The sequence below is a fragment of the Antechinus flavipes genome, chromosome 1 (genome assembly GCF_016432865.1).
Source record: "Antechinus flavipes isolate AdamAnt ecotype Samford, QLD, Australia chromosome 1, AdamAnt_v2, whole genome shotgun sequence".
NCBI lineage: Eukaryota > Metazoa > Chordata > Mammalia > Dasyuromorphia > Dasyuridae > Antechinus > Antechinus flavipes.
In genome coordinates this window covers 578628630-578656229 of record NC_067398.1, presented here as the reverse complement: position 1 = coordinate 578656229, position 27600 = coordinate 578628630, and the positions used below count along the sequence as shown (strand labels likewise).

The 27600-nt window shown below is 34.2% G+C and overlaps 1 protein-coding gene across 1 annotated transcript in view; it reads right to left on the bottom strand.

Annotated features, from left to right (window-relative positions):
* The window catches only part of INTS8 (integrator complex subunit 8), a 65507-nt gene extending 41897 nt beyond the window's left edge, over positions 1 to 23610 (bottom strand). The window contains exons 1-11 of the mRNA XM_051970866.1: positions 23466 to 23610; positions 20034 to 20208; positions 18141 to 18281; positions 17585 to 17656; positions 15068 to 15119; positions 14129 to 14311; positions 10552 to 10659; positions 9185 to 9337; positions 4884 to 4984; positions 2974 to 3115; positions 1150 to 1220 (exon numbers count right to left, since the gene is read on the bottom strand). Of these exons, the coding sequence (XP_051826826.1) occupies positions 1150 to 1220; positions 2974 to 3115; positions 4884 to 4984; positions 9185 to 9337; positions 10552 to 10659; positions 14129 to 14311; positions 15068 to 15119; positions 17585 to 17656; positions 18141 to 18281; positions 20034 to 20208; positions 23466 to 23595 (1328 nt within the window). The 5' untranslated portion in view covers positions 23596 to 23610. The remainder of the gene's footprint in view (positions 1 to 1149; positions 1221 to 2973; positions 3116 to 4883; positions 4985 to 9184; positions 9338 to 10551; positions 10660 to 14128; positions 14312 to 15067; positions 15120 to 17584; positions 17657 to 18140; positions 18282 to 20033; positions 20209 to 23465) is intronic.
* Between the last annotated feature and the right edge of the window lie 3990 nt (positions 23611 to 27600).

Below are 27600 nucleotides of genomic sequence, written 5' to 3'. Positions count from 1 at the left end.
CCAATTGATAAATGGTCAAAGGATATGAAAAAACAATTTTCAGATGAAGAATTTAGAACTATATGTAGTCACATAAAAAGATGCTCCAAGTCACTATTGATCAAAGAAATACAAATTAAGACAACTCTGAGATACCACTACACACCTGTCAGATTGGCTAAGGTGACAGGAAAAGATAATGACGAACATTGGAAGGGATGTGGGAAAACTGGGAGACTGATACATTGTTGGTGGAGTTGTGAACAGATCCAACCATTCTGGAGCAGTTTGGAACTATGCTCAAAAAGTTATCCAACTGTGCATACCCTTGATCCAGCAGTGTTTCTACTGGGCCTATATCCCAAATAGATCTAAAAAGGAAGAAAAGGGATCCACATGTGCAAAAAATGTTTGTGGCAGCCTTGTTTGTAGTGGCAAGACACTGGCAACTGAGTGGATGCCCATCAATTTGAGAATGGCTGAATAAATTATGATATATGAATGCTATGGAATATTATTGTTCTGTAAGAAATGACCAGCAGGATGAATACAGAGAGGGTTGAAGAGACCTACACGAACTGATGCTAAGTGAAATGAGCAGAACCAGGAAATCATTATACATGGTAACAAGACTATATAATGATCAATTTGGATGGACATGGCTCTCTTCAACAATGAGAGGATTCAAACCAGTTCCACTTATTCAGTGATGAAGAGAGCCAGAGAGAGAACTGTGGGAATGAAGTGTGGAACACAACATAGCATTCTAACTCTCTCTGTTGCTATTTGCTTGCATTTTGTTTTCTTTTTCAGTTTTTCTTTTCCTTTCTTCTTGATCTGATTTTTCATGTGCAGCAATATAACTGTAGAAATATGTACAACATGTATTGGACTACCTGCCAGCTAGGGGAGGGGGTGGGAGGAAAGAGGAGAAAATTTGGAACAAAAGATTTGCAAAGGTCAATGTTGGAAAAATTACCAATGCACATGCTTTGCCAAAAAAAAAAAAAAAAAAAAAAAGCTAACTGAACAAAATAAATAAACAAACAAAATATGAACAATCTACTGTATTTATCTGCTTTTTAGAAAATACTAAATAAAACAATTTAACAAGAATTTATACAGTATTTACTATTTTGAAAATTAAAAATCATGAAATCAAACACTTACTTTAGAAAAGCAGCCATATTTTCTTTCAAAGTTTCTGAAGCTTGTTCCAAGTTTATTGACTTTGAACATACCTAGGGATATGAATGGCTATAGTTAAAACAAAGACATTACACAGCTATCCCTTTCATATTGTAGGGATTAGGGATTCACTGCCCCCACAATCTGGAAAATATGCATAAAATTTTTTTATCCTCTTTTCGTATCAGAGAAGAATGAATGTTTTCTTCTTTTGTGGAATATTTACAATAATACATTATTGTAAAATTTTGCTATATTTATCGTAAAGATAACACATGCTGATACTATACATATATTTTATACATTTCTGAATTCCTAAATTTTTTCTGGGTTATCTGCTGACTTCCATGTGTTTGTGCCTTTCACAGAACTCCAAAAAAATTCCCATTTAATTTCTTATGCCAACTTGTGATATACTGAAAAAGAGACAGAGAAAGTTACAACAAAGGGACAATTATATAATGTCAAAAGACACGTAAGTGTCCCCTCAACCTTAAAGAACGTTGCAGTGCAGGCAAGTTACATAAGTTAAGCAGTACTAAAACACAAAAGCTTCGTATTCCAATTATTAAAAGAAAATTTAATTATATTTTCAACAAAAGGAGGCATTTATATGCATAAAACAATATGATCAGAATCAACAACATAGTTATTCTCTTTCAGGAGACAGCAATTAATTAGTTCACTGCACCCATAGCTACTGCTAGCCCAGAATGTTTCCAGAACTAACTAATTAATAAGAACAGTTCTCTTGTAGAAAGCAATATCCTTTTGGTAGAGAATGGTGACAATAGATTATCAGAGTTTAATGAGAATATTCACTAAAATCATTCAATTAGTTTTGCTCTCAAACTATTAACCAGACAATGTAATGACAATGTAATTGTGGTTTATTTTTCTTTTCTTTTCTTTTTTTCCCCCTGAGGCAATTGGGGTTAAGTGACTTACCCAGGTCACACAGCTAGGAAGTGTGTCTGATACCAGATTTGAACTTATGTACTCCTGACTTCAGGGCTGGTGCTCTATCCACTGTGCCACCTAGCTGTCCCTGATTTATTATTCCAAGCAGATTTCCAAATTGGGAAATAAATTTTAATTGGCATTAAAAATAGTTCTAAAACTGCTTGGGCCCATAATAATCACTTAATAAAAGCTTATTCCCTTACCTTACCCTTTAATTTGTATATACTTCTATATCCTTGGAGCCTATCCTACTGCCTAGCACATAGCAAAAGCTTTAACAAAAGGTTTGTTATCGGTCTTTTACAATCGTGAGTCAGGATTATGCAATTGTTCTAAAACACACACACACACACCCCCCACCAAAAAAAAAAAAAAAAACCAACTCTTTTTTTCACATAAGACATTAAGAGTTCCAAATGATATTATTTTAATTTTCAAGATGAGTATAAAATTAGCATCAAATATCTTAGTAATGCAAAGTAAGAATCATGTTAACATTTAAACATTTTACTGCAGGCTGCATTTTGGGTATTAATGGTACACATGTACAAATTTTAAGTTTCTTTAAAAAGCTTTAGAGATCAATGATAAGGTATTAATTGCTGTGTACAGCAGTTTTCTATAAAAACAAAAAAAAATCATGATTCATCTGTGTACACATGCTTTTATATAGTCCTATGAACAATCTGGAGAAAATAATAAGATCTAAATACTTTTTAGCAAAAATTTAAATTATTCTATGTAAATAAAGAACAAAAAAAGAGAACACTTACTGTCAAACTTTTAAAAGTTGGGCATTAAGTTTTAAACTATAGAAATGGAAAATTTGGACTCAAATCTTACCTCAAGAAGGAAGTCTATTTTCTCTTTGTTAGGTCGAAGAAATAGCTGGTTAAACTGTACACTAATGGTTCTACCTTCAAGTATATCCCGTACTGTATTACAGGCAGAAACTTTAAAACAGATTTCATCGAGAGCTTCATTTCTGCAAAACACAAAGTGAAAATTCTCTTAAAACTACACAATTATGAAACTAAAAATTTATTTTTCATTTATTTTTAAATGAACTAGATCTTTACTGCTCTTTATGGCACTAATAGGGAAAGCCTTAGCCAAATTTAATTGGTGTGAAAATCAAGTCTGGGAGCTTGAAAACAAAGGTTAGTTTCCTCGGTGCCAAGGCGACCTGGTAATTTACTCCCTTAACTAATGTACCCTGTGTACCAGTTAATAACCCATGTACATAAAGGACAAAGCCCTAGGGTTCTGAAAATTACAGAAGAAAATTCCAAGAAATGAATAAACAAAGCATTAAGTGCTTACTATGTACAAAGCAATAAAACAAACAAAAGATTTCAGATATGTCAGATGGAAAAGTATCATGGTCCTTAGGATATATCATCTTCTTTACTGTCATTTCCACTGATAAAATCCTATCAATTTCTGATGCTGAACTACATTGGTGCAAAGGGCAAAGGAGTTTGGTAGCAAAAACTTTCTATTCGGGGTTTTCAATAGCTGTGATTGTAGCCTTTGCAGAAGCAAAGGGTCACTTCCCAGGATGATGGTTAAGGGCACTGGACTAGAAGCAATGCTGCTCCCCCCAGGTTCTTGGTGAACCTCAGGGTCCTGAGCTATCTCTATTAATGTCTGAGGACAGATGGTAGTCATAAGTGGTGGTGGTTTCACTGGCTTGGTACTTGCTCTTCTTCAGGTGCTGAGCAGAGTTGGCTAGGTTGATTTGCCTGATTGGACACTGAATAATGGCTCTGTGAATTGGCCTAGAACCAAGACTAATGTTGCTATGTTTCTGCTTGACAGTGGAAGCTGGCCAGTTGTTATTACTGGTGGTAAAGAAGGAAGGATCCCTCCCAACCATGATTTATAATAAATTACAAAAATCACAAATCAGAAAGGAAAATAGAATTCCAATTGTGCTACTAAACCAAGCAGGCTACTAGTAATCACCAACATAAAGTTTTGTACAAGTAATGACTGAGGGCAGCTTTTCAGCAAAATTCCCGTAGCTCACACTACTGGACATGTTTTGCCTGAAGTTGTGCTCGCAACCCTCTGTTATCACTCCATTTTTAGAATGGCCTCCTCCTTCAATAACTGGTACCTTGTAGAGGAGCCTGAGATAGTGAGACTCTTTTGAAGACCAGAGGAAAGACAGTTAGGAGTCTAGAGAAGTTGAGGAAAGAGGAGGTAAGGTACTGAATCTTGACAATTGCAATTCGGTGAGAAGAAATGAAAACAAAATACTTTGGAAGAGAAGTTGATAAGTGTTAGTGGTTAAGTTTGTTTTCTCCAAGTATCTAATGAAAACCTAAGTGAACACTAGCTTTCCCTTGGCCAGCAGCAGAAAAATGAGAAAGGAATGTGCCCTATTCATAGCCCATGCAAAAAAAGGCAGAGATAATGCATTTCTGTCCATCTTAGAGCAAACCTGGGCCTGTCATAGGAAGTTGCACAATAACAAAAACACACCATACCTTTAAATACAATATCCCATCTGATCAGGAAACCAATTCTGTGAGGCAGATATTAACAGCTCTATTGCTATTTTACAGACTAGGAAATGTCTATTTACTGTATAAAACTGATACATGAATCCAATTCTCTCCCAAATCCAAGGACAAAATACTCTCTAAGATGTGATGAAATTTAAGTGGCTTTTTTTTTTAGCAGCTGAAAATGTACTCCTTCCTTTATTCTGAATACAAGTTTAATCCTTCAAATTAAAAACTTACCCTTGCTGAGCTTTCTGGTAAAGTTCTCTTAATACCGACTGCCTGAATTGAACAGGTAAACTCAGTGTTAGATTATCTTCAAGGAATATATTTATCACCTCCTAGAATAGATTCATAGTATTGTATCACTTTCAAAATTCAAAAAATATTTTCTCTCCTGAAATTATTTTTCAAGTGGATATCAGACAATTAAAACTTCTCTACCTGTAAGACCTGAAATTGTAACCTTCCCCTCCCTAAAGAAGACAAGCAAAATGTTGAAGTAAATAAATAATAATATAAAACCCTGTAAGTAAAAGCAGTGCAAAGGATTTTGGGAAGATCATTTGAGATTTTTTTTCATTATCAAATTAAGAAAGGGAGCAAACTTTGTTCAATAAATACCAGTAGTAATTTAAAACATACTTTAATTCTTATTCTATAGCCAGTCAAAGAAGACTGCCTGAGTTAGGGAAAGAAAAACAAAACAGTCTGGATAGAAAGACTGAAGAACACAGATCAAAAGACAGAATAATACACATTAAAGAGACATAATTTTCATGAAATTAAATTTACTAAGAACCTCAAAGAATAATTCTACTAAAATTTTTTACACTCATTGTTTTTCAGCAACTATTAGCACAAATGGGAATACTGTCTTCTGATAGGCTAGTTTCCACATGGAATTATCTCTGAAAGTTAGAAGAGTTTTTAAAGGATTTTCTAGTTTAACCCTTCTATACATTTTACAGATGAGACTCAGCATAATTATTCAAGGTCATACAACTAGGACTACAATTCCAATTATCAGATCAATGACCAAGTGTTCACTATATGACATGACAGCATAAAATTAAAATGAAAGCCACATCTAGGCTATAAATGAGAAATTCAATTTTAAAAAATTAAGTACCTAGAATACAATTTAAGGAGGGAAAGACTATTAAAAACCTGGGATCAAGAAATATTTCTTGTGGAAGAAAGAACAGAAGAACCCTAAAAGAATTTAGAGATAGAGATGAAAAAGTTATTAGGAGATAAGACAGCCTATGCAAAAGCAAAGAAATGGAAAACAATAATGGGTTTCGGATAAGATCAAGTAGACCAGTTTGAATGGAGGGAAAAAAAGAGCTAAGTGCCACATAGCAAGGCATTTTTAACTTTCTCAATCTCCCCACTGATTAGTACTTTTGCATTCCTATAATTACTTTGCAAGTAATTTGTGTTAACTGCCTGTGTAAACGTTATATTCCCTAAGAATTATATGAAATTCCTTAGGGACAAGTTATTTCATTTTTGTCTGTATTTCTAATAATTATTTTTTTAATTGAAAAATCTAAGTTTGCATGAGATAAAGTCTATCCTTAAAGTTAATTTAGTTCAAGAAAGTACCTGCTACAGCACAAGCTAAGCACTTGCTATGTGCAATAAGTGATATGAAATAAGATAAAAATAATAATGTGATATGAAACAAGATAAAAAGATAGTTGCAGCAAAACCATGAAGGATTTTAAAATAGCAAGTGGAAGAGTTTGATTTTGATGCTAAAGGCAACAAAGGAAGCGCTAACTGGGGAGACACAGAGACATGGCCTGTCCTCAAGAAGCTTAAGAGTAAACAATATGTATTATTAATATGTGCAAAATATATAAAGTAAGCTTGGGGTAGGAGGAAAGACTAGTACCAAAACCCCAGGAGTACCAGGAAAAGCTTTAATGTAAAAGATGACACTTCAGCTGGGCTCTGAAAGAAATTAAGAATTCTAAGAGATTGAGATAACAAGAGAATATATTCTAAGAATAGGGGAAAGTCAGTGCAAGAGATGGAATGGCAGATCTATGTTATAGCAAGCACATTTTGGCAGATGAGATGACTAGATGAAAGACTAGAGAGGCAAGATAAGAGTTACTGGCAACTGGACTAGGATAGGTACAATATACTTTAGACATGAAATGAGAGTCTGAACTATAGTGTGTGTCATCTAAGTAAAAGATGGAAGATGTTATAGAAATTATATCATCTTACCACTACTCATTGATTATATGATAAATTAGATGCTTGCTGGGGCATAGGATGGAATCCTTATAACACTACAATTCAGTGACCAGACAACTGATCACATAGGAGGCAAATAGGAAGAGTCAAAGATAATTTCATGAATGTGATCCTGGGAAAATGGAAGGATGGTAGCTCTCAATAGAAATAGAGAAAGCTATAGATAAGAAAAACTTTGCAATTGAAATTAGCTTTTGCTTATAATACCTCTGGCACAATCTAGTTCACAATCCTTAAATTAGAAAAACTAGAAAATTTAACTATGTAAAAACAATAATAGTATAATTTCCATTTGAAGTTATCAATTAGAATATTTGATCAAGTATCATAGCTTTTATTACCTGATTTTAAAATGTGGTTAATTTGAGAACACCGAAAAGTTTATATTATTTCCTTTTCCAGTTAGGATTGAAGTGTTTATTGGAGTAAAACTCACAGTACTGTGTACTTTTAAAATAATCAATTCAGTGAATCAGAAAAAAGCATACTTAAGTGATTTCCTGACTTATACTCAGCAGGTCTCTGTCTCTTGGAGGGAATAAGAAAGGGTGGTGAATTGTGGCAAAGAGAGCTCCAATAAACACTTCTTAGCAAGATAAGCTAAAGAACATATTGTTTTTCTCTATATAGTCCCAGCATTTAACTTGGTCCCTGGTAGGCTCTTAGTAAATGTTTGTTGAATGACTCAGGTCACATGACTATTCAAGCACTGAATGAAATGGGATCAAAATCACATAGCAATAATTTTATTCTTTTCTCCTATCACTTTCAAGTTTTGAGTCCTCTTCATCCAAACACAGATGCCAGCTATTAAGCAGCATTTGTCAAAAGATCATTTATTTATATGATACTTGCAGATCAATTTTGTGAGCACCAGCCCACCAAAAAAATCTAAGTTTGCATGAGATAAAGTCTATCCTTAAAGTTAATTTAGTTCAAGAAAGTACCTGCTACAGCACAAGCTAAGCACTTGCTATGTGCAAGGTAAGGTACTGTACCTCTCTAAAGAAAAACAAAAGTCCATTTCCAAGTAATTTATACTAAGTTATACCTAGAGTTAAAATGTTTACTTTCACAGTTGCAACAAATTTAGTATTAGTGTCTCTCTCCTGGCAATTTTCTTAATAATAAATACTATTTGATTAGATCCAATTTAAACCTTAGTTATCTATATTATTCATTAATTGTCTCATGTGTGTTATGCCATCAATGAAACTAAAGTTAATTGAGGGCAAGCTCTATGTTTTACACTTGTTATATCTTCTATAATACCTAGACAGTTCTTTGCATATGGCAGGAATGTAAAATTTGTTGAACCACATTAAGTTGTTATACATTTAAAAAGATTATATATAAAAAATATATAATTATATATAAATTATATATAAAATGCCATTTACATTCTTTTCTATACCTTTGAAATAACATCCCAAAAAAAAAATCTTAGCAGACAAGCAGTTGAAAAAAATCTATTTATTTATATAATCAGATGTACCTCTAATTGATCAAAAAACAGAGTATGATCCACTTTTAGGAAATGAATGGGAAGGAAGAAAAAAAGGAGATTTTAAAGTCTCATTTAGAGGCATGAAAATAAATAATAGTACATCCTGGGCTCAAAAACTTACAGAGTAACTTTTTTTAGCAAAAGGCACAAACTTCAAATTTTATTGTATCAATGGTTTCTTTATAAAAATCTGAAAAAAAAAAGTCACAGAGACCAAGTTGAAATTTTTGGGAGACGAAGAGTTAAATAATGGACAATCCAAAAGGAAGCTAAGTGGGACCAAATAAAACAGTACATCACCAGTACAAGGTTTAGTAAGATTGTTTTCCTCCTTTTCAAAGTATTTACAATGGTTAATAGGAGTTAGCTATAATATTCTCCCCTTTGACAATATATACTGTCACCTAACTATATATTCCAGTATGAAACAAAACATGCAAATACAGATTATGAAAAATATTAGACCAGTTTAAATAAAAATCATATATCCTTTCACACTCACCCCCACTATATCTGCCTGGCATATTCTATAATCAGTATTATTTTTCAATGTACACATTTTTATCCTTTCAAAAAGATCTCATCTTAAGAGTGTAACCATTATGACAATTCTCCAATTTTTTAATTAGGAAGGCTGGATGTTCTGAATCCTTCCTTAAAATGGAGGCTATAGAAAACAGTCTTTTAACAAAGATTAGCTTTGAGAAATAATGAAGTCGACCTCCTTCCCCAAATCTAAGGTAATCCAACTGCATTTTACCTGAAAATTGCCTGACCTCATACAGATATGGATTTGACTATATGGAGTTGATTGTTGTGATGTGTTATCAGAAGGTGCAAGAACATCACAAGCCTGACAATAGCCAGCTAACCGCTTCTCATCTATGGAGCAATGAAGAGATAATGAGCCTATCTGTAAAATAAGAAGGTATTTTCAGTTAGCCACCAATATATCATTCTAAACAAAAAATAAATCCTAAATAATTGAATTTTAACAGAACTGGAAATAATGAAAAAATAATCATAGAAAAAACAACAACTATTCATGGGCTTTTAATTTTCAATCTGAGGATATAAACTCTAAAAGGAGTTTATAGTTTGACAGTTTAGTTAACACCAAATAAGAATTCAAAAGAACAAATCAACAAACTACAGAACATTAAAACTCAAAGCTTGGATGAAATAATTAGCCAGAGATTTAAAAACAACAACAAAATAAAAAGAGCACAAAAGACTGGGGTAGAGGGGAATGGAAATTCTCTAAGTAAGAAAGCAAAGAAAGCTCTATTAATAATTATTGTAAAGAGAGCAATTGAAAAAAATAAAAGACTCTAACAGCTAAGTCAAATGCTAAGCAGATTAGGGATTTAAAATATGAATCACAAAATTATGTTTTATTATCAGCAAATGTTTAATTTGTAAACCTATTTTATATATCTACATACTTGGAATCAAGTAAAAATTTCTTAGGCAAAAAGGAACTGAGAGTGAAAAATGATCAGGGCCTCTTTTTCCCAGTCACAACACTTTTCATCTAAGAGATTTTTACTCAATCCCATCTCAAATCTGATCCAAGGGGTTTCTGGCAGCATTTGTGTATGTGCAGTATAAAGTGCTTCCTGTTGTGTGCTCAGAAGCAAGGCTATAATAAAGTCTCGTGGTGTAACCCAGGCAAGCACATGCTGAAACCACCTTGGATTCATTGCCATTTGATTTTGTATTAACTTTTGGTCATTGTGAAACCTTATACTGTTGCCAAATTTTTATGACCTCCAATTCACTTATGCAACCCCATATGTGGGGATACAACTCAGTTTAAGAAGCCTATTCTAGGTCAATAGGAAATGTTAAGGTTCAAATAAGTTCAGGTTTAAGAACATTCAAATTGTGTCAACATGTCTAAGGAGAAATGAATAGATATGAGTTGTTATTTACACATCCAATAAACTCAAATATCAAAAGAGAAGATTCAAAATCCTGATTGATTAGTAAAAAAATTAAGATTTAATTACACATGTCTGCAATACAATTCCAAACAATATTATGAAAAATACTATATTGACTTGAATATAAATGATACAATTCCCACACCCACCTCTCTCCGCTAAATCTTACTGACATATTTACCTTTGAAATCAATTCTTTGGTCCTGAAAAATTTTTCCCTTGCATTTTCATAAACAGCTGAATTTGTAGAACCTTGTTGAAAGTAAACCGCACCCAAATCATAACATACCTGAGACATAGAATATGTTTAATTATACTTATTTTTCAAGCATAATCAGTAAAATGCATTTTGTTTCATCAAATTACATACATAAAGAGTATTGTGATAAATTAATTTCTACATGCAATTAATAGTTAAATACCTAAAAATTCATCATACTTTCTCTTAAGGAGCTGTCTAAGGCTCAGAGAGGTTAATTAAACAACTTGTGAATAGTCCTAACATCTGGCTCTCTTAAGGTTCTCCTCCTACATTCTTTGGTCTCCACTGTTGGAGCCTCCTCCAGACCTCAACATCTAACTGTAAGTGCCCCTGAAAATTCTGTGCTGGGTCCTCTCCTCTCTTCCCTCTCTATTTCACTTGAGGACCTTATCAACTTCCAAGGATTAAATTATCATTTCTATGCTGATAATTCTCAAATCTACACTATCCTGTTCAAAATTTTTATTGACCTCTAAACTTAAACCGCCAACTGCCTTTCAGACTTCTCTAAGTGGGTACACAGGAGATATATCTAAAATTCACAGTACAAAACTGAATTCGTTCTCTTTCAGCTAGTCTTTCCCCATTCCCAACTTCCCTGTAAGTAAGGCATTACCAATCTCCCATCTCCTCAAGCTCCTAAGGTAGGTCATTCTCAATTCCTCTTCCCCTCAAACTCTCTCCCTTATACAATCCATATATAATCAGTTATCAAAGCCCATCAATTTCACCTTTGAAATCTCTCAAATATACTCCCCTTCTTTCCTCTGTTATTGCCCCTAACCTAGTGCAAACCCTCAGCACATCACACAGATTACTGTAAATCTTAAAGTAGATTTGCTACTTCAAATCTTTCCTTACTTCAACTTTTTCCTTACTCTACTGTGTCCTTCATTCAGCCACTTGAGTGACAATTTTCCAAAGTGCAAGTTTGACCATATCACCCTGATAGTCAATAAAATCTAGTGGCTCCCCAACACCTTCAAGATCAAATACAAAATCCTGAGTTTAGCATTCAAAGCCCTATAGAAACTAGTCCCTTCCTCCAACCTTTCCAGGCTTTTATTTTATCTCCCCTCTCTCTTTCAATCCAGCCACACTGGCTTTCTTGATGTTCTACAGACTCCATTCTAGGAGTTTTCTCTGGCTGTCCCCCATCCCTCTATTGCTTTCCTTCTCCATCTCTGCTGCCCAGCTTCTATGGCTCAAGTCACAGCTTTTGGAGAAAGTTTTTCCCTCTTAACTCTAGTGCTTTCTTTCTGCTAATATCCTAGTTTGCTTGAACATATTTGTTAGCTGGTTGTCTCCACTAGGTTGTTACTATCTTGTGCGGTTCTTTGTATCCCTAGTACTTACCACACTGCCTTACAAACACACGGAAGGTATTTAATAAATGTTTACTGACCGACAAAAGCGGAATTTGAATTCAGGTTTCTGACTTCCAGTACTCCATCATAGCATATCATGTAAAATAAAAGCTTTTAAAAATGTTTTCAAGTAACATTTCTAAATTTAATTAAACTAACATTTATTAAGCACTTACTATACTTGGAATACTTTGCTAGGGGATAGGAGAAGTACAAAATTTACTGGCCAGTAACATTTTTTTCTAAAAATTCTGTCCAGAATCTACACTACATTTTCTATAGGAACTTATCTATTTACATATAAATTTGTAAAACCAGGTCTATAATTCAAGTCTCTTACATCCCAGTCTACCTATTTTTTACAGTACTGGATAATTTTTTTTGTTCTTTTTTTTTTAAAAAAAATTATACCACCAGGTCATTGGAATATAAAATGGAAATGAAACAGTTCTTATCTTTAAAGAGCTTATTTTCTATCAGAGGAAACAGCATATATACATGTAAGAACAAAGTCATTTGTTAAGAGACACCTAAAAGCAAGAAGGATCAGAAAAAGTCTTATAAAATCTGATTGTTTAGCTCTTCAGATCCTCTCTCACTATAGAACCATATTAATTAGGAGTCTGCTTATAGTAGCTGATGGATATTTCTAAGCCAGGTTTTCTGGCTGAGGGGTAGTCACTGACTCAAAGCTCCAGAAGAAGAACAAATAACTCCCAACATTAACACATCAATATATAACAGAAAAATCTGTGGTTTGCAGCTATATTCAGATGTCTCCCACACAATATGATTCTTGTTTGTCCTTATACTTCTCCAGAAGTAGAGAATCTAGAATTAGCTACCGGCATGTGTGGAATTATGTTTTGGGAGAGGACTTTTAAATCTGAAGTCAAAAGTTCAAACCCCAGTTATGACACTAATTAGTTAGAAAGGCCTCCTATATCTTAGTCGTCTATCCCTTCAATTTTAGATCAATTTTCCTCTTATCCTGTTTCAGATTTATTTGAATGGGGAACTTTTTATATAGTGGCCTGGGGAAAATCACCCAGCACTTCTGAATCTGTTTCCCTAACACTAAAAATAAAGGAATAAAAGTATATCACTTACCTCACAAGACTGTTGTCACTAAAGCACATTTAAAGCATATAGTACATGCACACACATGAATTATTATTCCAAAATTGAGCATCATAGATATCTATGGTATTTTAAAATATCCTACATCAAATCAAATAGATATTAGACTATTTTCTCACAATACTGATTTTAGATGCTACCAAGTACCTGAGAGCTATATCTTTTACTTTTCTGGTTAAATTTCTTCCCTTAAGATCTATAAGAAATAACATTAAGGATTCTACTCTCTGAATCTCTATAGTCACCTCAGTATCCTTCTGAATGTTCAGATCTAGCTTCATCTTCCCCTTCCTCAGTATTCAGAAGCAGAATTAATCTCCACTAGATAGTCAGCTAAGGTTAGGAACTGTCTTTTTTCTCTTTTGGCATGTAGTAGGTACTTAATGCTTACTGAATGACAAAAAAACAAACCCTTAATCCCATCCAATTAATAACAGGGTTGCCAAAAAGCCAAGTTTAGCAGTCCTGATTTTTCTTCATGGGCAATAAATCAAAAAAATTTACTGAAACATGAGATGTAAAAACAGGCTACTTCTGCCCTCAGTTAGTTTACTAATTGGTCAGCAAATTAAGACATAAATGCAAACTTAACAATATCAAGCACTAAATTCATGGTACTCAAGAATACAAAAGACCTGGGTTTTGAAGAAGATAATTTTATACTCCTTAACAAACCAAGGAATTGTTTTGAAGACACAGTTCTAGGGGTTTTAAGCATCACCAGCTTAATTTCTATCAAATTATCTAATCTTAAAATATTATTTATCTATTGTTCACTATTTAAAAAGAAAAAGATATTTAAAAAAAATTCAAAGGAAAAATATCTTTTATAGAAAGATAATTTAAAAAAAAATCACAAAATTAAGAGCCAAATTCTTTAAACAACAACTCAACAAAAAAATAGGAAACAGTTCCAATTAAAATATAAAGCTCAGCTTCTTTCTACATTTATAAAGTTCCAAGTAAAAATAAATAGTTTAAGTTAGTACCTGGCATTGCATTTCCTCGGTTTTTATTATTAATCCAGCTGATAAACTCTCTGTTTCTCCATTTACCATACCCGGTTCCATAGCCAATAAATCCAGTGTTCTCATTGTATGAACATAAAGATCCTTGTTTAGCTTCAAGGCTGCCTCTAATACTAGAATAGAATCATTGGCCTGTTCTTTTAGCTACAAAATTAAAAAAAAAAAAAGAGATAGTAATTAGTAAAATAAACAGCATTGACCATGTACCTAAAAGCTTAAAAGAAATATCTTCATCAGATACTATGACAAAAAAGAGGACAAAAGGATGACTAAAACACATTCCTGCAATCAAAGAGTTTTAATCTTGTTGAGAACAATAAGACACAAACATCATATGAAACAGTATGGAAGACAAAAAAAATTATGAGATTTAAAAATGGGGAGAGGTTTCTTTTGGCAAAAGATAAGGTGAGGGGTAATCAGGAAAATGATATAACAGAAGGGGGGGAGGTAGAATTAAATCTGGATCTAAAAGGATGAATAGTATTGTAATACTGAAAATAGCAAAATCATTTACAGCTGGTCATCTCAGAACATTGCCATTACTTTGTATATACAGTACCTTTCATTTTGTTCACAGAGGACTTTTCAGGTTTTGTTTTTTCCCCTCCTGAGTATATCCTGCTCATCACTTCCCATAGAAAATAACGTTCTATCACAAATACATACCACAATTTATTGAACCACCCCCCAATTGATGGACATTCCCTCAATTTCCATTTCTTTTGCCCCCCAAAAAAAGACTGCTATAAATTAAAAGTACAATTCTTAAAAAAGCTTGTAAACATAATCTAACAGTAAAGAACTAAACCTCACTGATCTAATACTATTCTATATTTAGATTTGTTAATATGTTTAAATATGCTTCAAAATTCTACAATTGATAAAGTTAACACTCACCACTTTCAAAATATTATCTGTTAATTCTTTCTCTTGTTGCATTTGATTCATACTAAAAGGATAAAATGAAATGAAAATATGTGAAAATGATAATAAGAAGTACATTTTATTTACATTGTAAAGGCAACAATAATTCATTATATTCAAGTTAGATTCCTTAGCAGGAAAAAGTTCAAAAAATAAATGTCAAACATCCACCCTACAGCTTAGTATAGAGAATTCCTTTTATAAATGAAATCACAGACATAGATCCTATCCCTGTTAGTAATGTATAGCTTTTAGCATGGTAATATTTTATATCCACACTTTAATATTTTAGTATTTGCTTTACAAAAACAATCTCAATTTGAAAACAGACAATTCCCGAACCTAATATGTTAAAGTGCTATAGCACAGCAATTTAGGGACTTCAGATCAGTAATTTCATTGGAAAAAAGAAACTCTTCATGATGAAAATACCTTTACCAATGCATATTTGTAACTTCTCAAAGAGAAACTGCCTACATCTGTGAAAGGTACAGAACTTGGTTCAGGGTCACACCACAGCATTTTTCTTTTCTTTTTTTTTTCCCCCTTTATTATCACTTTTTATTGACAAGATACATACATGGGTAATTTTTCAGTACTGACAATTGCAAAACCTTTTGTTCCAATTTTTCCCCACCTTCCCCCCACCCCCTCCCCCAAATAGCAGGTAGACCAATACAAGGTTAAATATGTTAAAGTATATGTTAAATAAATATATGTATACATATCCATACAGTTATTTTGCTGCACAAGAAGAATCAGACTTTGAAATATTTCCTGTGAAGGAAATAAAAAATGCAGGCGGACCACCAACATTTTTCAAAGAGGGCACTTAAACCTAAATCTTCCTGATACTGACTTCCTATTCCCTTCACCCCATGATGTATATGGTTACTATAAATAAATAATAGTAAAATGTCTTTGGCAAAGAACAATCATAACTTTGTATAGTTTATTAACACTTCAGATATAGAAATCATTGTATTCTAGCACAGTAAAATAAATGATGCCCATAAATTTGATCCTGAGCAATCAAAAGAAATAACTGAAAAGTCAGGGAAGTGTCTAGAAAAAAATTTCAAAAACTAGTTTTATTTTAAAAAGACTTTTTGGCGCTCGCTACCAATATCACCTTTTCTAGAAACTACTTCCCAAATTTTATCCGCTAAAGACGCTAGACAAATGAAATGTCATTGTATAAATGCTATTTGTTTTTCATATTTTGATGTCTGACAACTAAAATACCTACTCCTGATACTCCTCATCTATCATATATAAGAAAAGATACTGAACACTGCTTAATTTCTAATTATATCTATTTTTAATTATATGGAATGAAAGCAAGAAATAAGCATTTATTAAGCATTGGGCCTACTGTCAAGAAGCTCTGAGTTCAAGTCTAACCTTCCTGACTCTAGGCCCACCACCACTGCTGCCACCAGTTACTTCTGTATATAACAGTAGCATAATACAGAATTGTAGATTTTAAGAAACGTTCAGTAACCTAAGCATTAATAATATCTAAAGGAATCATTATATAAAATTAATTTCCCATTATTTTCATTTCATGTTCTTGTTAACATTGTGTTCTAAAGATCTTTATTAACACTAATTTGATTATCAATAGCACAAATTCAGGAAAGAAGGAAAGAATATCTAAATCAAAACACTTTCCTTCCCAGTATAAAAAAAGCAAAAGTTGAAGACATTTAAGTCAAAAGTCCAGAAGAAAAAGCAACCCTTGTCTAAACTGGTAATATTATTTACTTGAACATGGGATGTGAGGTAAGAGAGGGTGGAAAAAGCAGGTGAGAATCCATGATATGACACATGTATATGTGTATATGAATTTACATGTGCATATATCTGCGTATGTCTTTCTTTAAAAAGTTGAGCGTAACATAATGGCTCTAGTTATACAGACTATAAGATATCTTTCTAAACCATTAAGGCTAGAACTGTGTGTGTGTGTTTGTGTGTGCGCGCGTGTAATCCTTGCACTGTTTTTTATGTTTAAAAAATGTATGGACTTTAGGAAACTCAAGACTCTTTACTCTTATTCTTTTCCTAATAATCTAGGAAGAAATATTTAATCTGTACTATTTTAGAATAGCTACTGTATACTTGACCATTTGAGAGGCACTGCTAGACAAAAAATTAAAAGCCAGGCCAGGCTCAAGTCTTAACTCTACTTGAGACTCAAATCTCAAGCCATTAATAATACTGTCTCATAATATTAGTCATTATAATACTGTTATTGTATCCGCAAAATAAGGATAATATTTGCAACTATTAATTTTGTATAATTACTGTGAGAATTAAATGAAATAAAAATATGTAAGGCATATTAATATTTTGTATTTTCCTTTGTGTGACAATAGAAATTTCTAAAGAGATCCAGTTTTTTAAAAACCTCCAAGAAATCCAATTCTGATAACAAATATAATTAAACAGTGACTTCAATATATCAAAGTACCCTTGTTAACTTACACACTCAGTTGGGGGGGTCCAGGCTTCACCTGTCTGATGGGGAAGCTACTTTGAACAATTGTTCTAATTGCCCTGAAATAAAAACATAGAAGTTAAAATAATTACACACATAACAATTAAATATAAATATGTGTGTGTATATATAAACACACACACACACACACACACACCCCCTATATATAAAAACTCAACATAAGATTGTCTCATACTCATACTATAAAACAACTGTGGTTTTGAATAATGAATACTACTACTGAAATCATTTATATAAAAGAGCACAAACTGTTCTTTACAAAGGGCTAAAAACTAATAAACATCTAGCAGTCACAGAAATATTCTGGCAAATCAAATTTCCTAAAGCACCCAGAGACAGATGTTATCTGTATAGCTACTACATCCTCAAAGAAAGCCCTCTTAGAACTTCACAAGCTTTGAAAATCCTAAGGAGGCATCTTTTTCAAAGTGGTTACAGTACTAAAAAGAGATAATGTTAAAAATTAAAGTAGAACTTGTTACATCAAAATATGCTTAATATGCTACCATATTTTGAACTTACCATCTATTGTAGAGTAGTATAGCCATAGTAGTAGTAGGAGGTAATGTAGATAGATCCATATCTACATGCTTTGTCCCTGGAGGAACTTTACTGATACAGAGCAGTTCATTTAGTAACATATTTAGAACTGGAACAGACAAGCTAAAAGAGAGAAAGCTCATTGTCCATTTACTGGGTTTTCATACTTTTACTAAATGTATTTTCCACTAAAACACAATTATGAAGCTTCATAACACGAAGAGGACGAGATTTTTGAAAGCTGTAACAATAAAGATCTTAACAAGACAAAAGGCTTTGAACACAGGTTTGGAAAGGAACTGTACTGAATTCTGTCTAAGGATCATTCTGAATATGAATAGGCAAAACTAGCCCATCAGGTGATGAATGTTTTCTTCTACAAAAAATCTAGGGCACAGGAACTGTGTATAGTCCATATCAATTAGAATACCTGCACCAAAATCAACACAAAATCTTGAATTATTAAATATTAGATGTATGAAGAACAAAAAATAATATATTTCAATGTATACAATTCAAATCAAAGGACTCCAAGTACAACTCTAAACTTAAATGTAACCTAACAAACTGAACATATTTGCATAAAACTATTTTCTTATTGTGAAACTGTTAACCTTAAAACTATTATTAATTTGAATTGGTTTCAGGTAAGAGACTATTATTAATAAAAAAATTTTCTTTTTGCTGCCTAAAAAAAATTTCATATTTCTAAACAATAAATACTCAATTTACTAATACCTCAAAAAAATAGTATTAATTTTGGAAAGAAGTTTACCAATAACAAAACTGTCACTAATTAAAATAAAATCCTATCATCCATTTTTTCTAATTCAATAACCATTTACTTTTATCACCTAAAGATAAAAATAATTTCTTAATATTCAAAAAAGCTTTTCAGCTGACATAAATTTTCTACTCGCTAATAATACAGTTTCTTCAAAGTATTTTATCAAATGTATGGCATTAAAAGAACTATACAGTTCACTCATTATTGAGTCTTAATCAGTCTCACATTTTATTTTAAAAATCTTTTCTGTATCTTACATCTAGATATATTATTATACCTTAAGACATTTTCAAATTTTATCTATTTTTTTTGTGCCTCCTTTACCAAGCTGTTGACTCTTTTCTTATGATTTTCTTGTCTCACTCTATTTCTCTTTCCAATTTTTCCTTTACCTCTCTTATTGATTTTTAAAATTCATTTTTTGCTTTTCCTGAGACCAAGTCATATTTTTTTGGAGACATATTTCTTGAAAGAGCTTTGACTTTGTTTTGTTCTTCTGAGTATGTACTTTGATCTTCCTTGTCACCACAGTAATTTATAGTCAGAATTTCTTTCTGTTGTTTGCTCACTTGTCCAGCCTGTTTCTTGATTTTTAACTCCTTACTAAAGTGGGGCTCTACTTACAGGGTAGAGCGCACATTGTCCCAAACTTCAGTGGTTTTACATAGCTGTTTTCAGAGATACTTCTAGGGACTTGTAAATTTCAGTTTTTCCAAGGTAATGTGATCTAAGGAGAGATGTGATTACTACTCTCCTGGCTTGGGCTTTGGTCTATGAGTGACCACAAGCACAGTTTCTGCCCTGGAACTCTCAAGAGCTAATGTTTCTCCTCACTCTGGAACTGCCACCCAGGATTGCCACTTGAATCTAAGTTATTGGCAAAGCAACAGAGTCCTGCCTCTGGTGCAGCCAAGAGAATTCTGTAAATTGCTCCTGACTACTTATTTCACCACTTCACTGTGGGCTGAGAGCTCTTCAAATTTAATTAAAAATAGAAATCAAATGTTCACTTGAAGTACCAAACACTATATAAAAAAAGGAATACCACAAAATAGTGCTTTAGATAAATTCAGTGTGAAGTTGCATACCTTTTCTCTAGTATGTCTAAATCCCATTTCAAATGTGCAGCAACTTTAAGAGCAAGAAGTTTTAAAATTCGATTTCTCTTATTATCGGCTGGAGGCTGAACTTGGTTCTGTTCATTAATTGAAGGTTTAGAAGCTTGTTCCAAAAACTGAACTATAAGCTGAACTGGTGCAGGATCTAAGTTAAAAACAAAAGCAGATGCAATTTTAACTGTGAGAATATGAAATTCAACAATCCTTTTCCTCACTTTCACTAGACATCCAATCAACAATGTTTATCCAGGATCCAGCAAAATCCACTAATAAATAAGTTCTGTGCTTTGAGATAGAGTAGGGAGAAATGGAGAATATGTTCCAACAGGTACAAGGTAAAAAAAGGATGATTTTTTTTATAGTCCTAGGCATTCAGCCAAACATGACATATGCTACAGGTTGGCTACAGACACTATTTAGTTAGGTAACACTAATCAAATAGCATAGATTTTTTTTCCCCCTCTCTCTAAATCATCACATATAGAATCTGAGCTTTACAGAATAAAAGTGGCTGGTACTACCCAAGTAAATCATTCTACTTGTGATATAACAGGCTTCAATGATGATAAATGTTATATTAGGAGGGGAAATAATTTTTTTTTAGGTCTCTGAATTAGTTGTTAAGAGAGAATACCTTTCAGGATTAAATTATGTATTTGTTGAATAGAGTACTTTAAGAAATCTAGCCCATCTAAACCATGTCCAACATAAGAATGATAAACATGTTTATTGAATATGCTAATGACTACCACTTGACTCCTTATAGCAAAAACATTGTAATTGTAACATTAGTTGTAATCTGATTTAATATTCTTCTCATCTGTGTCTAAGACTTCTCTAAGGCATTTGCCCATTTATAAAGTAGAAGCACTGATCTCTATTTTTTCAGATAGTTCTAAAAATCTATAAGATTATTGCATTTTGTTCCTATAACCACCCTGGGAGACAAATGGGCCTGACATTATTCTCATTTGAGAGATAAAGGAAACAGGAACACAGATTAAGTAAAACTATTAAAATTGGAAGCCAGGCCTGGAAACAAAATCTAATTCTCAGGCTAATATTTTATATTCCTTTAAGTACTCCTCAAATAACGAAATACATGAGGCAAGAAATCCTTAATATTCTCATACAAAACAACAGCAACTATTATGCTTACTTGTTTTATCATTTACAAGTTCTTTCTTCTCTTTGTGAGGTGTGCAAACTGAGTACTGAAACCCAGGTTTTACAGATGAAACAGCTTCACAGGAGTCCCATCACAGAGTGTTTGTTCTGGGGCCAGAAACCACTCTTTGCTTTTTCTATTACATTACACTACTGAAACAAATATATTCCTACTTTCAAATAATTTATCCAGGGCATGCTGGAAGGGCTGGTTTCATTGATGTCTCTGGGCTCCAAAAACCCAGAACAAACTCTGCTCTCCAATAAGCTCAATTGAAGTAGAACCATGTTGTCGTGATTCCTTTTTCCCTTCTCTCTTCCAGCCCAGCTTGCCAAACAACCAAGAACACAGAAGAAAACCAACTGCTTCACACCTCTGGCTGAAGTCCTACTTGAGAAGTCAACTTGAGGCTAAAGTCTCTCACATTTTTTAGGTCCACCGAGCAGACAAGTGGACACCAAAGATAATTATACCAGGAAGAGCAATTGGACCTGACCATAGAGAGATCTAGAGCTGAGGGTTCGTAATCTTTTCTGGTTAAGAGTTTTCTGGGTAGTAGATCCCTTTGGCAGAATGATCAGTAAGTCAATAAGCACATATTAAGTCACTATGTGCAAGACACTGTGCTAAGCTCTGGGAATACACAAAAGACAGGTAAAAGATTGTCCCTAGCTTCAATGAGCTCATAATTTAACATGAAGTTTATGCACTCCTCAGAATAATGTTCATGACAGCATAAAATATATACAATTATGAAAAAACCGGGAATCTATGTGGTTAAGTGAATGGTCAGGAAGACCTGATTTCAAATATGGTCTCAGACACTAGCTGGACAAGTTACTTAACCTTGCCACAATTTTCTCATTGGCAAAATGAGCTGGAGAATGAAATGGCAGAGCATACACACCAACAACTACTAAGGAAATCATTTATATTTTATCTCTGAAATATTTCTCCCATTCAAGCTAATGGGCTCCCTAACATCTATCCATGGATCTCCTTGGGGAATCTGTGAACCTCAGGGTAAGAATCCCTGATTTAGAGGGAGCACAATGTAAAAAGCACACTTCTTTTTAAAAAAGCTAACTCAGTAAGGGGGAAGATTTTAAAACAATGACAAATACTGTAGATGGTATTAGGAACAAACTAAAGTATCAATTTCACAATTTTTATAAAAAGTCTGTAACTGTATCAAAGGTATCTGATGAAAATGTTTAAAAGGAAGTAGCAAGAGTACAAATTTGATTTTGATTTGACAATAGCCTTCCTATTACAACTATCTAAAAGTAGAACAGTCTATCTCTGGCTGATCCTACTCAGCAACATCTCAAGGCAAGGCAAAAAAACCACTGATTATTTGCCTGCTTGGCATGAAGTGTTGGCATTATGTAAGTAATACTTTCAAGGCAAGAAAGGAAGATGTAGCAAGTGGTAATTTTAAGGGAAGGAGGATGTGTATGGTAGGGGAATCATTTCAAGGAGTGTGGTGGATTGTGTAGTAAGGGAATAAATCCAAGGAAAGAAAAAGAGATATATTAAGGTTGTTTATTTTCACCGGAAGAAAAGGAAGTTTGTGTAGAAGATGGGGTAGATGAGTAATTTAAAGATGGTGTATATCATAGGGGCTAATTTTTTTTTTAAATAATCGCCTTTTATTTTCCAAAATATATGCAAAAATAGTTTTCAACATTCACTTTTGCAAAACCTTGTGTTCCATATTTTCCTCCCTTCCTCCCCCAGAGAGCAAGTAAGCCAATATAGGTCAAACATGTGCAATTTTTCTAAATATAGTTCCACATTTATCATGCTGCACAAAAAAAAAAAAAAAATCAGATCAAAAGAAAAAAAAAAACTAAACATTAAAAAAAAAAGGTGAAAATACCATGTTGTGAGCCACATTCAATCGGTCGGAGTTAATGTCTAAGAAAAAGGAAATGTGTGTAGTAGGGGTTAATTTCAAAAGGGGAAATGGAGAGGTACGCAGTAAGGGGATATTTTAAGGGAAGAAAAGCTGTGTATAGGAGGATAATTTCAAGGCGAGAAAAGGAGGCGGGTCTGGGTCCCTGGACTCGTGTGCGCGCGTGCGCGAGTGTGTGTTTGCGTGCGCACGAGCATGGATAGGGAGGCGTTTCTCCCCGCCCCCCTTCTCCTCAGGGGGCCACGAAACTAAGCAAAGGCAAGGCCCAAAGGTTCCCCGGAGCTCTCCCAATGCTGTCTCGGAGATAGGTTCTTACCCGGGCAGGGCTTACGCAGATGCTTCTCCAGCAGCGATTCCTCCAGCAGGAACTCAAACCAGCAAGTCTGGGGCGGGGTGCAGGGCCGGCTGGAGGTGGCCGCCTCCCGGTCCGCCGCCTCCGCACTCATCCTGCCACCGCCGCCCCCTCCGCCGGCCGGGCCGGGCCCGCTTCCCGAATCCAACCTGAGGCTGTAATGCGGACCTGCAGCGGGGTGACACGGTATGGGGGCCACAGAGCGGGCCACCCAAATGCCAGCCGCGCTGCTAATCTAAGCTAACAAAATGGCGGAAGGCGCGGCGTCGTGTAACGAGTCTGTTCTCCGCCCCCGCCTCCAGAGCTCGGACCAATAGGCTTGCAGATCTGGAAAGAGGGCGTGACCACTCCTCGACCCCCGCCTCCCCAGGCGGGTTTTGAAAGAAGACGAAGGAAAGGAAGGAAGGAAAGAGCGGAGAGAGGTAGGTGTGTTGGAAATTGACCAGTCATGTCCTGGGCCTGAGGTTGAGATGGAAAGAAGACCTTGGCTCCTGTAGGACCCCTGCCGAAACTGCATTTATTTTGGAGATTTAGGAAGCCTGGCAATGTCAGCTCTCAAACTAAACTACAAAGCTGTTATTAACTCAATTCGATGCTGATGAAGAAACAGACCAATTAATGAGTGAAACAGATCAGACATTCAACATAAAGGAGGAGGAAGAAAAGAACAAGCATTTATAAAGTAGTACAAGGTGCTTTACAAATACCTCTTTTGATCCTCACGACAGCGCTGAGTGAGGTAGGTTATTATGTTTTCCAGTTGCACAGTGAGGTAGACAGGCTTAAGTGATTTGCCCAGAGTCACACAAATAGCAAGAGTGAAGAGTCTCAGGACTTTCTAGTTCCAGGGCCAATGAATCTCTATTCACCTCACCAGCTAGTTGCATTTAATATTCTAGTACTGAATAAATGAAAAACCAGAGCTAGCGGGATAATGACACAAAATGACAAAAACTGCTTGGAAAATTAGATAGAAGTATGGTAAAGGTTAGATTTAGAATTGTCCTTAATATGTTATGCTGGATGAATTTGAGAACATTATATAGGAGTATGGAAAAAATTAGATTTAGAATTGTCCTTAATATGTTATGCTGGATGAATTTGAGAACATTAGGAGTATGGAAAAAATTAGATTTAGAATTGTCCTTAATATGTTATGCTGGATGAATTTGAGAACATTAGATAGGAGTATGGAAAAAATTAGATTTAGAATTGTCCTTAATATGTTATGCTGGATGAATTTGAGAACATTAGATAGGAGTATGGAAAAAATTAGATTTAGAATTGTCCTTAATATGTTATGCTGGATGAATTTGAGAACATTAGATAGGAGTATGGAAAAAATTAGATTTAGAATTGTCCTTAATATGTTATGCTGGATGAATTTGAGAACATTAGATAGGAGTATGGAAAAAATTAGATTTAGAATTGTCCTTAATATGTTATGCTGGATAAATTTGAGAATATTGTTAAGTGGGAGGATGTTAAGTAAAGATAGATAGGTCAGAGCAGAAATTAGTGAGTCCTGAGGCTAGTGGGAGATCAAAGAGATATAAACTCACTGTATTTAGAAGACTATTGAAGTTACTTAGCTGAGCAAGTCACAGCCTCTTTTTAAACTCATCTTTAGAATGGGACAATAACTTCCTCAGGGTTCTGTGAGGAAAATGTTTTGTAAATGATAAAGCAACACATAAATGTGATTATATTACCATCTTGTAATTATATAATCAATTGATATTTTTATTTTTTCATTATTTTGAAGAGGACCAGTGTCATTCCAGGGTGATATCTTGATATCTTGACATTGGAGTGCATTGCATTTGAGTGTGGCATAGTTGCACAAAGTCTTTGGGCTCACTCTTCTAGAGTCATCAAAGTCAAGTGGTAAGACAAGATAACTGGTGATGGCCCCAACCCAGGAGATAGTGGATTGCCTTAGCATCTTTGATGTCTGACCAAACTCTAAAGAAATGGAGAGAAGCCTGCTTCAGCTGCCTTCATGGCTATTGAAACAAGTTTTCCTGCCCATTTGGGCAGGGAGCCTTTATATACTTGAGGTAGAATCTCCCTGGTTTAAGCTTTCTGCCAAGATGGTCTACAGGGTTGTGGTCACTTTGGGGTGAAAGTAGTCACCAAAAGTAAATGAACAGTCCTGAAAAAGGAATGGCAAATCCTCATCCTAGAAGTGCTAGTTCTTCTTGAATACTTCAAAAACTCGAGAATGGTGCTAAATTTTCTAAAGTTCCTCAGACCTAGATGAGCTCATAAGAGACCACTGCCATGTCATTCCTTTTCTGATCTAACTAGAAAACAGTTGGACAGGGGGAAACACATACCCACAATAATTTAGAAATCATCACCTAGGAACCCTGGGTCAAGCTCCTTCACTGACTAGAAATAAATGTGGGACTCTTCAAATCAGGACTTCATACCCCCCAATTCAACTTGAAAGTCAGTTCATTAAAAATATACCTCATTTCCTTCGTAGGCACTTATATAGGGAAAATGTTTTTAGTAGGGGTCTAAAAATTAAATCCAGGTAATTACAAATTGTTGAAAAGTTAGTTCATCACAGAATTTTGCAAGGATGAATGTTGAAAACAATGTGTTTTGAAAATAAAAAGCTAATTTTTTTTTTTTTAAAGTTAGTTCCCTTGTGGCCTAGTTATCTTCTACTCCACTCTACTTCCAATTTCTATGCAGCAGAGAGGCAGAATATGGTAGTAATTAAATAGCAGGCCTCAGAGTTAGATTAACCTGGGTTCAAATCCAGCCTCTGATACTGACTGGATGTGTGATTCTGAACAAAAAACAAACCAAAAAAAATTTTCAATGTGGGCAACTCTCTTTAAGACAATAAGTCAAAGGGAGGATGAAGAGCTGCACAGGTAGAGGGACCTACCTTACCAGGAAATTCTCAGTACAAGTAAAAGTAAAACCACAGGTTTAGAATCTATTTCCATGCAAATTATTGAGATGAGTTATCTTAGTTCTTTCCAGTTTAAAAACTGGCTATTCTATGAATTTGTCACTGTCACAAAATGTGGCACTTTTTGGTGACAGTAAGGAAGAAGAATTAGGTTTGGGAGTTGGGGAAGGACATAACTACTCTGAATCTACTAGTATGCACCAGAGCATGTTGTGGTTTATTTAAAATTTATTAGAGAGGATCCAAAAGCCCTGAAAGATACTTTTGGGTCTGAAATATGCCTAATAAGCTAAACTCTGTATCATTTACAAAATCAGGAGAAACCCCACCCCCCTTCCCCTCCACACACACACCCTTAAGTGGCATAGTGAATAGAGTGATAGGCCTGAAGTCAGGAAGAATCATCTTCCTGAGCTCAAAGCTGGTCTCAGACACTAGCTGTGTAAACCTGGTAACCCTGGACAAATCAACCTAATTCTGCCTTCGTTTTCTGATCTGTAAAATGACCCGAAGAAGGAAATGGCAAATCACTCCAATATTTTTGCTAAAAAAACCCCAAATGAGGTCACAGTGAGTCAGGACCAAAATGACTAAATAATAACATACATAAAAATACAATATATTTATAGATTAGATAAAGAGATAAAGAAAAACTGAAGTCCTTTATATAGCTTATCAGATTTAAACTATTAAAGTTAAAACTGTATTAATTGGGAGACACTATATTTGTTCCTGCTACTCATATTTGAGGTCTAATTTAAAATTGATGGAAGACAGTACCTGATCATGTTTTCTATCTCCTTCATTAAAATTAAAGATGTTTTCTGTTTATCTTCCCAGGGCTCACATTCTTCTGATAAAGTTATAAATTCCTCCCTTATGAAATTCAGACTTTCCCCACTGACTCCATAAGGCATAGGAGATTAGAAAGACTATAGTGAACACTATAAGAAAACTTTTTGTAAGGAGTTCTAACACGTGGGGATAAATCAATAAAAAGGCACTATATATATACATATATATATAGCATTTAAAGAAGAATAGTTTAATTGTACCCATCCTTTTTTTTTTAATTTAATTTTATTTAATAATAACTTTGTATTGACAGAATCCATGCCAGGGTAATTTTTTACAACATTATCCCTTGCACTCGCTTATGTTTCGTTT